This window comes from Ursus americanus, chromosome 11 (assembly GCF_024610735.1).
Source record: "Ursus americanus isolate L20-20 chromosome 11, mUrsAme1.1.p, whole genome shotgun sequence".
NCBI classification, from domain to species: domain Eukaryota; kingdom Metazoa; phylum Chordata; class Mammalia; order Carnivora; family Ursidae; genus Ursus; species Ursus americanus.
This window is the reverse complement of record NC_142137.1, coordinates 46,535,442-46,547,538: the sequence shown is the minus strand read 5'-3', so window position 1 is coordinate 46,547,538 and position 12,097 is coordinate 46,535,442. Positions and strand designations below refer to the sequence as shown.

Genomic DNA, 12,097 nt, shown 5'->3' with positions numbered 1-12,097 from the left:
CAAAGTATAGATCAACAGTAGCTCTCTCATGAAGCAGCACCACTAAAATGACATCATTCACTCAGGTCCGTACATAGTCTCACTTACAGACCTCTGACGCCACTGGGATCCATAAACATGCAATGGCTTGGCTGCCATCTTCATGCTATCATCCATTTTGTTAGAATCCACACTAAGATAACCAACATTTAAAAAAAGAACTACTTGGAAGCCCCTGCCTCCTAACTGCTATTTGTCTAGTCAGGAACTTTTTGAAGAATAACATCTCTACCATTTGACAGACTTTTTTTTAATACTTTTATGGTTTTGTATTTTTCGTTACTTTTTTCTATAATGATGCCATGCAAAACTAAATTATTTAGTTTTATTATATTATTTAAGATAATATACAATGAAATTAGACAATGGTTGTGTCTATTTATAAAGACTTGGTTATCATTTTTTCTTTTAAATGAAACATTTTAAAAAACTAATTAACTTGAAATGGCATGTATTCGCCAATACATACATTCCTCTATATTTCAAAACCAAGCTCATCATAGCATTTTCTAGAACCATGTTATTATACACAAATACACTGTCTTCTGCTGCCTCAGAGGCACATTAAACTCTAAGATCAAGTCATGATCATACAAGCTACTAATAAAAGAGCTCAATCTGCATAACACACACTTGATAGGTTCCCATGTCTCCTGACTGGTGACATCACTAGTTGTCTGTGGGAAGAAACGCTTGGACCACGGTTGGCAGCAGTGTGGGAGGGTAAGAGAAGACCTCCCACTGACCAGTTCCACACTGAAGTATTAGTGCCATGGACACACTACTAATGAGTTAGGAGCAAAGGCCATGAAAATCCTTTCCCTTTGAGAAATAAGAATCTTAGAGTGACTGCCACCAATCTTGTGCATTCCTCCCTCTGCAAAGAACGAGTAAAATAAGGCAGCCCATGAAATCACAGGAATTCTATGGCTGCCATCCCTGAAATGAACAAGAGGCATGCTGGTAACACATCTCCTGTTATGCTTCTGACACGCAACACTATATGCACTAACTATCTAAGCACTTTGGGAATAAAACCAAATAAAGAAGGTGTGCAAAATTGTTTAGATTGTCGAAAACACCTGGCATGATTTAAATGCCCTAGTCTCTCTCCCCCTGGTTTTCCAAGCAGACAATAAAGGGAGACCTCAAAATGTGAAATCATTAAGCAGGAACAGCATACATTTCCAAAGGTCTGTTTTATGGCCTTGGAAGAGAATTCAAAATTCAACTAAAATATATATTTTCAACAAAATTCTTGATTTTTATAATATATTCCTTTTCGTATGATTTTGAGTGGTTTTGCCACAACTTTTTCAGCAAACCTGAGGTTGAATAAGACTTACTGATTGCTCATTTAAGTCCTGGGAGTCTTCCATGTGGTTCTCTCACTTCTCCAGCCACCCCCAAACAGAAGCAGCTTCTTTCAATTAAAAGTGGACTATCTAAAACAAAAAGATGGAAACAAAGAGGAAAAATGAAAAAGTTATCTTTTTTATTTATTTGCAAATTACCAAAGCACACTATAATTTATGTAATAGTAGGTAATCTATGGAAGCATTATTTTCAAAGAACAAATCTCACTAATATTATCTCCATAGCTTATAGACCAAAGATCTTGAAAATCACATCATGGTAAAATTGGAATATGTGAACAACTACTCAGGAATACTATAAACAAAAACATCTGAGGACAATTTTGGAGACACGGTCTGTAATAAGTAGTATATTATTTTGCTGAAAGAAGTCTGCCATTAAGCAATTGGCAGATTAAAAATTAAGAGTCTGCATTAATTGTTCACTTTCTAAAGCACATGAATTAAGAAAATATGGTGTGTATCTTAATATGACAACTGGCTGTAACAGAAAATTTGTCTAAATTACCAGATGATCATTATTCAGTTTTCAAGAACAGAATGTCATAAAATAGATGTTCAATTTTAAATAGAGAATAAAAATAACACGATTACAATAAAGAAGGCATTACAAACACACATGGGTAAGACAATTCATTAATAAGCCATAGTGAGACAATCAGTTAATTATTCAAAAAAAGTTCATCTTTACTCCATACCATATATTTAATAATTTCCAGGCAAACTGAAGTGTAAAATAGCTCTAAGAAAAATAGGCACAATTTCTTTCCATTTCCAGGTGGAGAAGGATTTTGTAACAGAAACAACGGAATACAAAACAAAAAAGCCAAACAACCTCTTGAATCCCCCCACACCTACATCAAAAAAATTATCAAAATTAAAAGATACGTGAAAATATAAAAAGAAATATCTGCACAAATATCAAACACAATAGGCTAATGCCCTTAACATATAAAGAGCTCTTAAATGCAAACAGAAATGCACACACCTCTACAGAAAAATGGTCCATCAGCACAAAACAATGCTCAAACTCATTAATAAATAAAATGCAATGTAAAAGAGCGACGATGCATTTGTAGCCCTTCAAATCTTAATTCTAAAAATAAAAAGAATATGAGGCTAAAAAAAGATAAATGTAAAAAAAAAAGTTGCTTCTCACAGGCATAAATCTCAGATACAAACTACTAAACTCACACTTAAAGGAATATTTAGTGCCATCGAAATTCTCAGATTAATTTAAGTGAAAGATAAGTACTCCAGTAAGTGTTCTGCAGAAACAACATTTTCCCCAGTTTATTGAAATTCAACATACGCAGGTGTTTTGCTCCATTTTACAAACATCCATTCATACATACCCTACTACAACCAGACAGATGTGGCTTTAATTTTTTTTTCTTTTCCACATTGCAATATTTTCTACAAAAAATCTATTACTTTCCCTTTTAGAATACAAGACATTTTAAAAATCACAAAAGAAATTTAAAACGTAGCTTGTAAATTGTTTTATGCATATAACTTCCAGAGATACAGATTAAAGATTTTCCTTCAATCTTAAAAGTTAAAAGTCATAAAATAGGAATATAACTTGTATGTATGTAATGTGACAGTCTCCATAAGACACTGATGAAGTATACTCCAAAACCAGGAAAGTGTCCCTTTAAAGAACAGCACAGTTTTACAGCGTATGTGACATGAAGGAGGAAGGGTAAGTATGAAGCACACTGAAAAGGGTGGCAGCATGCATTTGGATTTAGAAAGATAAGCAGGCAGGGAGTTCAAGATGTACAGATGTTGGGACGCCTGGGTGGCACAGCGGTTAAGCATCTGCCTTCGGCTCAGGGCGTGATCCTGGCGTTATGGGATTGAGCCCCACATCAGGCTCCTCCGCTATGAGCCTGCTTCTTCCTCTCTCACTCCCCCTGCTTGTGTTCCCTCTCTCGCTGGCTGTCTCTATCTCTGTCAAATAAATAAATAAAATCTTTAAAAAAAAAAAAAAGATGTACAGATGTTATTTTTTGTGTTGGGGGTGGACGTGAGAAACGGTGACTGGAAAACCCCAGCTCTGCCTCTTACCGCACATGTCCTCCCTCTTTCGTCTCCCACTCTCTCCTTCTCCTTAAGGACTAGTTTCCTGCCTCTAATCTGGGTCTTTCACCCTTATCCTGATTCTTACTGATCTCTAGCTTGCTCTTCCTATCCCTGAAGACCTCCATCCCATCCTTGGCTCTGCATACTGCCCCCTCCCCTGGTGACCAAGACCACACAGGTCAGGCTGGCCTTGGGTAGGGGCGCACCATGGTGAGTGCGGGGCCACCAGTCCAGCTGATGCTGCCCTTGCTAAGATTGACACCTGCCCACCTCACACGCCCTTCCTCCATCGTCCCAGATGGAACTGTGGTAGATCATCTCCTCTAGCGGCATTTTCTCCTCACTACCTGGATGACAGACTGGCCAAGTACTCCTAAGGCTGTTATTTTTTAAATTTTTAAAATTTTTTAAAAAACTGGGTGGCTCTGACCACTAGAAATTTATTCTCTCGTAGTTCTGACAGCAAGAAGTCCTAAATTAAGGTACTGGCAGGTCCGTGCTCCTGCTGGAGACTCTAGAACAGGATCATTCCTTGTGACTTCCTAGTTTCTAGTGTTGCCCACAATCCTTGGCATCCCTTGGCTCCTAGACGCATCACTTCAATCTCTGCTTCCACAGTCAACAGTCACCTCCCCGCCCATCTCTTCACTTGGACTTCTGTGTGTGCCTCTGTGTCCAAATTCTCCTATTCCTAAAGGTACACCAGCGACTGGATTAGAACCTACCCTAATCCACTAAAACCTCATCTTAACGTGATTCCTTCTGCAAAGACACTACTTCCATGTAAGGTCACATCCACAGGTAAGGGGGATAGAATTTGAATATATCTTTTAGGAGATCCATTTCAACCCACAACATATGTATAGTTATCACACTATCACACTAAAATGATTTTTAAGAAGTCATCAAGGTTTAAATGTAATATTTCCAGAAAGGATACCTAACAATTAAATTAAGGATACGGATCACTAGGAAAGAAGTAATCATTTTCTAGAAGGACCACCACCTCAGGACACTAGTAATAACTCAAGTGAAATTAAAAATTAAGACTTCAGAAAAGATGTTGGAACATAAGAGAATTAAGCAAAAACCAGCCCCCTTTTTTTTTTTTTTTGTTAACCGCCCACTGAGAATGTATTTAACGTTCCAGTTGGGGAGCTATTTGCATTAATGTTCCATGTTACAACGTAATACTTTGCTTTATGTTTCCTTAAAATTGAGATTGTTACTTAGTTTAACTTCTTTATGGTAACATGAATTTCTTTTTTAGCCAAACACGCTAAGGTACTAAAAAATTATGAGCCCAGTGATTTTATATTATTGAACCAAGTAAAACTACCTAGGCTAATTGCAGACACAGTATTATTTTACATCATAATTTAGCAATGGTTGTTATGCTAAAACTTTTAACATTTCATTTTCACAAATGTATAAGAAGACGACAAGAACACTCTTCAAATCAAGTAAGAGAAGTACTACTTTATAATAAAGATATAAAATTAAGGAATAACAATAACCTCTTGCTGTTTTATGAGGCCATAATCTAGTTCCCAGCTCTCTTTCAAGGCCATTCCCCACCCCCCCGAAAAGGTGAATTTAAAAAGGAATAATAGCAACCCCACCCATTCCATGTTAGATTTTTTTTTTCTCCTGCGGTCAGGTCCTCGACACATAATAAATGGCTGATATCCTTTCCTTCAACTCTGCTTTAGGAAAAGTGAGCTGTAACTACTCCTGTGTCTTAGAGAAGGAGAATTTTTAAAAACAATCTCCTAATTTAAGTATATAATGAGATTCTGCTATCAAGTTAGAAAACAACTCTCCGAAATGGAACACGGTACTGAGGCCTGGTCCAGGTGGCGGAGACAGCAAAGAGAAAGAGAAGACGTGGAGAGATGTCTGAGAAGTTCGCAGAGTTTGGGTGCTGTAGCCCTCACCCCCGGACTGACCTTCCTCAGCAGACCTTCCGTGAAGACGAGATGGTACAGGCGTGCTCCACTCCGGCTGAATACACATGAACGTGGCGGGGTGGCTCTCTGCGCCAGGGCTGGCACGGGACGGGGACAGAAGCTGCACACGGGAACACTACACCTCTGGGAGAGGCACACACATGGCACAGCCTCCTACCAGCCATGAACGCCAGACACCTGGGCTTTGTCACTGACTGCCTGCCCACTCCTCTCCGATTCCAGAAGTTCCCAAGGGCTCTCAGTACCTCCCAGTGTTCATTCAAATCTCTCCGTGTTCCTCTCCTCGCCGCTGCGACGGTCCTTCAAGCCATCAGTGGCCCTTGCCCAGATGGGGAGCCACAGCCTCCCGAGGGGTGCCTTTCCTCCAGAGCGACTCCCTGCACTTGACTTTTCACAGGGCAGCCAGAGTGATACTTTAAAGCAGAGGCCTAATTCGATTCTCTTAAAACAAATCAGAGCTTTACCCTACCTTTTGGATAAGCCAGAAAGTCTTTAGTCAGTCCTACTTGAAGCCGGGGCAGTGCCTAGCAGAGCCCCATGAAGGATAACCACGAGTCAGCTGCCTTTGCTCCCGGGGGCCACTGCCCTCGGAAGCGGGAGTTCTGAGGGCGAACTTCCCTGCCCTGGCTGTGTTCCACTGTGCTCACCATTCCCTCATCCCGTCACTACGGACACAATCACCCCAGTGCCCTGCGGCCCCAGGCCGGGACTGCAGGAGCGTCTCCCGGGAGGATGTGTGCACAGGGCAGGCTCTGCTACAGTACAAAGGGAGGAGGAGTGGGGAGAAGACTTACAGCCCCCACCCACGTGCCACATGCCCAGTGTATCCTGAGGGAAAGGTGTAAGCCGACCTTGTGCACAGTTGCGCAGACTGGTCCCAGGGCCTGTGCAGACCCTGAGATGTGGAGGGAGGCACATTCCATAACCCATAACCACCGACAAGGCCCCCTTTAAACTTGGGTGGGCGCTTTGAAGGATCTATGTCCATGTACAGAATTTCCTGGCTCAGGGGAGGGTGCCCTTCCATTACATTCTATCATTCAGAACAGCTAACCTATTGTTTCACTTTCAGATTTTCAAAGGGCAGCTACATTTGCAGAAACATATTGCGTACAAAATGACACTTGGCCCACACAGGGCGATAATATAAATATACTGATCCGTATCTGGTATTCAGCACCTAACCCTGTTGGACTGTGCAGTTCTTTCGCAGTGAACACGAAATTACCTGTATCTGATGATGCATCACAATCCCTTCCTATTGCTTAGGATGGGTGTGTGGGAAAGTACCAGGCTAGTCCTCCTTTAGTGGCAAATCTTTGGGATATAAACCTTGGGCACACTTCGGGTGCCTGGGTGGCTCAGTTAGTTAAGCCTCTAACTCTTGGTTTCGGTTCATGTCATGATCTCAAGGACATGGGATCAAGCCCCACATCAGGTTCTGTGCTCAGTGTGGAGTCTGCTTGAGATTCTCCCTTTCCCACTCCTTCTGTCCCTCCATTTTTTCATGCTCTAAATAAATAAATAAGTAAATAAAATCTAAAAAGAAACAGGCACTCTTTATAGACATGTGGAAAAACCTGGTCTGCTAGGGAAAGACAGAAGAGAGGTGACCCAGAAAGAGCAGCAAAAGAGAGGATGGCAAGAGAGTCCTGGAAGAATTCAAGGACCTGGATCTTATTACTCCTGAAGTCTCCACTGTTTCTGTGCCCTTCCTGCTACTTGGCTGTTCAATTCTTCCTTGGATTCCATGAGCTATCCTCAGAGTCTTCAATTAAATTCCCTCCCTTATTAAGCATACTGCTTAACACAAAACTTGCGTTATCATTACATTATTCAGATATTATAGCTGGACTCCGACTGTCAAGAGGGCATTGCTTTCACATCCTGCACATCAAGTCACCTACACTGACCTCCAAATTTCACTAATGGGTCTGTGAAGCTGGGACGAGCACTGGCTGGTTCTAACAGCCCAGGCGGCATGCCAGAGAGGGAAGCCAACAGCACAAAGAACACCTAGCTCCAATTCTACAGCCAACTGTTAAGAGGTGGACATGGGCATTCTTTGACCATGCACGTGACACTCTTCCCTACCTGTGCAAAAGGAAAACAGCAAAGGTGTCCAAGAAACAGATCTGGGTGAGCAGTAATGAGCACTCTGCTGCTTCAGTCTCCTCAAATGAAACCAAACTAAAAACCAGATGCCAAGCTATTTTGAACTGTTTTGGAGAGCACGAACTTGCAAAATAGTCCATTTAACACAAAACGTTTCATAATAATAGGGTTAATTTCTCACACTAAAATTATAACCAGCTCAATTTCATGATAATCGCCTGGGTCATTAGTGATAGGTTCATTTTTTGGCAATCGTCTTCCTGGAATTATAAATTATGATCACTTGATTTTTGACAAGCAAGGCCAGCCAAGTTTTTTCTATGTTGTTTGTGTTTGTTAATTGTTGCTGGTTGGCTAGTTACCCTAGAAAACGCAAGCCCAGTTATATAACTGGATGGTCCCAGAGAAACCTCTAAAGGAATTAGCTTGAGCAACTTCTATTACCCTACAGATACTCGGGCAGACTCTGTAGGTTCACGCGCTGCCTCTGTCACTCCTCCCAGTCTAGATTTCACAATTACTCTGCTGAGCTTTCTGTGTCACCCTGTAATGGTTCATCTAGCTCTGGTTGTCCTGTAGCCTGGCAGGAAAACTATTTGAGCCCTTTCACAAAAATAGTCTGTTTTCTCAGCCATAAACCTCTCTTCCATACCTGGGAAATTTTCTGATGAAGAATATATTGACCCTATATATTACTGAACACACATCTGATGACTTATGCCTCTCTTGAGGAAAATTTGTTGCACTTTGAGAGAATTTAAAAATACATCTCCTAAATTTAGTATTCCCCTCTTGAAACCCTAGAGATATAAAAGATAGTTTTGCTAGAGGGAATATAAATTTAGCGATTCCGAATAAAGACTTCGGAATAAAGCATGTATGTGAGTCCTTGCTTTGCCACTGGATAATGGTATGGCCTTGTGATAGTTCATGAATGCCTCTAAATACCATTCTCTTCATACATAAAATAAGAACAATAATGATACCTGTATTGTATTATGTTGAGATTAAATGAAATCATGTATTTCAAAAATACGAGCCATTTGATTACTGGTGACAGAGTGGACGAAGATCTCTGCTTCTTTATTTTGCTTTCTATATAATGAATTAAAACATTTTAACATTTTTATTGTGCAGTGAAGTATTATCTATGCAATTTCCTATGGAAATGTAATGATTTTTAACTTTGCTCTACTAAGAATATTATACTAACCAGTGCTCTCCAGAAGGTGTATTAACTACCTCTGTTTAGATAGTAGCCAAAAGTCACCAATCTTTGACCAATTTTTTGAACTTATATAAGTTTGTAAAAATGAACAATATCTTAATTACATTATCACCATTTACCCCTTTTTAGTTTGCCATCCTACAGAACCTCATAGTTGTGGCTGGTTTCTTTAGTGTTGAGAGACTGATGCTGTCAGTAACAGAATTATAGATGGGTGTGTGAAAGAGAAGGGAAAATATTTTCAGAAAAGAAGTTTTGAACTGGTAAAAGCAAGAGTGAGGAGCTAGTATTGGTGAATAAATACAACTGGTTATTACCACTATATTTTGGTGCAACTAAAATGCAAATGCATGTGCCATAAAATTGCAATGACCCATCTACTTTGAATTTCTGAAAAACAAGATGAACAGAAACCAAAATTAAGGGGCAACTTGAAGGCTGTTGCAGTGATCTAGGTAGGGAATCTGGACTGATGTGATGGCTGAAAGACACCTGGAAAAAAGGTGGATATGCAGGATAACATTAAAGACAAATCAATAGGCTATAGAAAATATGTGACTATAACTCCTAAGGCAAATATAACTTGCAGGTGTCACGCCATGGTTCCTGAAAAAATGTGTCATATGGAAAAGTTGAGAGAAAAGATATTTTTTGTTTGTGTGTTATTGTTTTAGTTGTCATTATCTTCATTTATGCATCGATGGGCAGGAAACAAAAGCAAGAGGCAACGTATAAAAAGAAAGTCCGAGAATTCTGTCTCTTTTATCGAAGGAGGGCTAGAAAACTCAACCCACCATCTGACTCAACAAGGAAGCTTGTCGTATGATGGAGCCTTTGGGAAGAGAGTAAAAGAAAATAATTACTTGAGATAAATCAAAACCTCAGTCTTGCTCAAATGTAAATTCTAAGTTGTTACTGCATCTCTGGTATGGAAACCTCAAACCAAAAAACTAAAATCAAGACTGATCCAGAGACTTGAAATCCCTAGACTCCAGGGGAAGTGAATGCAAATTATCCCACAGGGCAGAAAGGATTCTGAGAGAGAAATTCATCAAAAATGATAAGCTACATAAGAAACAAAATGGCACAAAGACAGCGGCTGCAACAACAAGGAAACTAGGTTCCCAAAATCTGAGATTATAGGACAATCTGAAAAATATAAGTGTCCTTAAAACAAAGAGACAGAAGGAATAGAAACAATATTGAAGGAACCCCACACTATGAAAAATAAATACACAAATTTGGGAAAGAACCATAAAAAATGTTTTTTAAACTATATGCACTGAAATCTTAAAAAAGAAATGAATGAAGTGAATAGCAAATTAGATTTAGCTAAAGAAACAATTTTTGAAGTAGAAAATACAAACAAATAAATTTAAAAAATACTCAGAAAGTACCCGGCCCTTTGAGTGAAATTAATGGTAACAAAAAACAGTAGCAATGCAAACATGTATTTTTCCCTCAAATTTTCCATATCACCAATTTCTCAGGAATCAAGTGTGACAACTGAGAGTCATCTTTTGGGGGGAGGGGTGCAGAATCCAATATATAATAAAGTAAACATGAGACATACAAAATATAACAATAAATTTGACTTACCTAAAGTCAAGTTACTTGCTTGAATTCTGTCTACAGTGAATATTAGTTAGGGATTTAATTACATATGATGCTATTTGCCTTCCTAAAATTTGGGACACTTGAAAATTTTTTATCCACAGTTTTAATTAGGGCTGGATCCAAAGTTTGAATACCTTCTTCCCTCTCAATAAATCCCCCTATAGCATCAGAGAATAAAAGCATTCCACTGACTTTATAACTACATTCAAAGTAGAATCACGTTAACAAAAAACTGTCATTATAGCTTCTAAAAATCCAAGAACTTTTTAAGGGCTAAATATATAAGAATTCAGAAAATAATATCTTAAATAAATTTGGTATTGTTCAATTCTATACTGTACTTCCTTGTTGTATGTTGTGACTTCAAGAGAAACTTAGAGAATATGAATGGAATCCATAGAGCCTTATTTCTTTGTCTTGGGATCATGAAGAATATAGAAATTAAGTGGGGTTTATTTAGAGTGATCACATGAGTCTGTAGATAGAATATTTGAAGCTTCTTAGCTACAGGGAATTGAACCACCTCCTTCTCCTCTTTCCTTCTTTCAATTTTTCCTTGCATGTTAGTTTATAAATCCACCTTTTAGAATTTCCACTCTAGTCTACCAACCAGAGCCACAGAGCATAAGCTGAATCCTGCTTTAGTATGTATGGCAGGCTGTTAGATATTAGGAGAGCGCTATCATTCACGTCACCCCTAAATCTTTTTTCCTCAAGTTAAGTACCCCTAGTTAATAAGACCACATCTTTAATAAAAAATAAAAAATAAAAAAAATAAAATAAAAAGTCCTTGTTTCCCAACAGGGACTATAGGAGAATTCACTCAGCCACAATTGCTGGGAATGCATAATTGCCTAGGAAATGCATTAAATGGAAGATAGATATGACCTAGGTCATAGTGCATCATTATTTTTAAACTATTCAATAATAAATTGACATTAAATTATTACAGATCAGCATTAATGTATACCAAATATCACATTCATACCCAGCCAAAAATGAAAAGGAAACCCAATTAGCTGAAATGGAAATTAAAGGCAATAAATTTTCAAAGCAGTGAGCATGAACAACCTTAGGATTCTGTTTGCTGGTTTGTTGAAGACTGAATTATTCTCCAGGAAAATTAAAGAAGAGAAAAGACTAATGTTTAAGCTGCTGAAAGGCCTGGTTTGCCCAGGACTTGGACGTGCCTGGGCTTGTTTGTAGAATCTCTGGGTTAGGCTCCCAGGGCTTCAAGAGCTCTTGGGCCTGAGGAGCCTCCTGGGAAAGAACTCTTCCAAGGAAAGAGCTGGTGAGCCTTAAAGCTGGAGCTAAGTCTGAGTCCTAAGTCTCAGGGCTGCATGCAAAGAACAAGAAAATAAACAAACCGACCAAAAAAACTGTCCGCTAAACTCTGTAGAAGAGATTGAGGGTAGATGGCATCCCTGTATTATTTGGATTCTCTCTTATAGGGTACTGTGCTAGGGGAAGGTGCTGGATACCTTCCTCCTTGGAAGTTACTGGTGGTCCCAGCTGTTCAATCAAGTAGAAGTGAGGTCTGACCCAGAGAAATACTACTTCCTTTAAATAGGACTCTTATAGCTTGGAGAAAAAAAGGGATGAAGAAATCTTGGGAAAAAAAACTGGTTAAACTAGTAAGAAAAAGATCACAATAAATAAGAACT

The 12,097-nt window shown here is 39.1% G+C and overlaps 1 protein-coding gene across 11 annotated transcripts in view; it reads right to left on the bottom strand.

The window, feature by feature from the left end:
• EYA4 (EYA transcriptional coactivator and phosphatase 4) overlaps window positions 1–12,097 on the bottom strand; it is a 298,317-nt gene that overhangs the window by 233,399 nt on the left and 52,821 nt on the right. For all 11 annotated transcript variants that reach the window (XM_045805513.2, XM_045805514.2, XM_045805512.2 and 8 more), the window contains one exon: window positions 1,386–1,484. In XM_045805513.2, coding sequence (XP_045661469.1) covers window positions 1,386–1,418 — 33 coding nt within the window. In that variant the 5' untranslated portion in view covers window positions 1,419–1,484. The remainder of the gene's footprint in view (window positions 1–1,385; window positions 1,485–12,097) is intronic.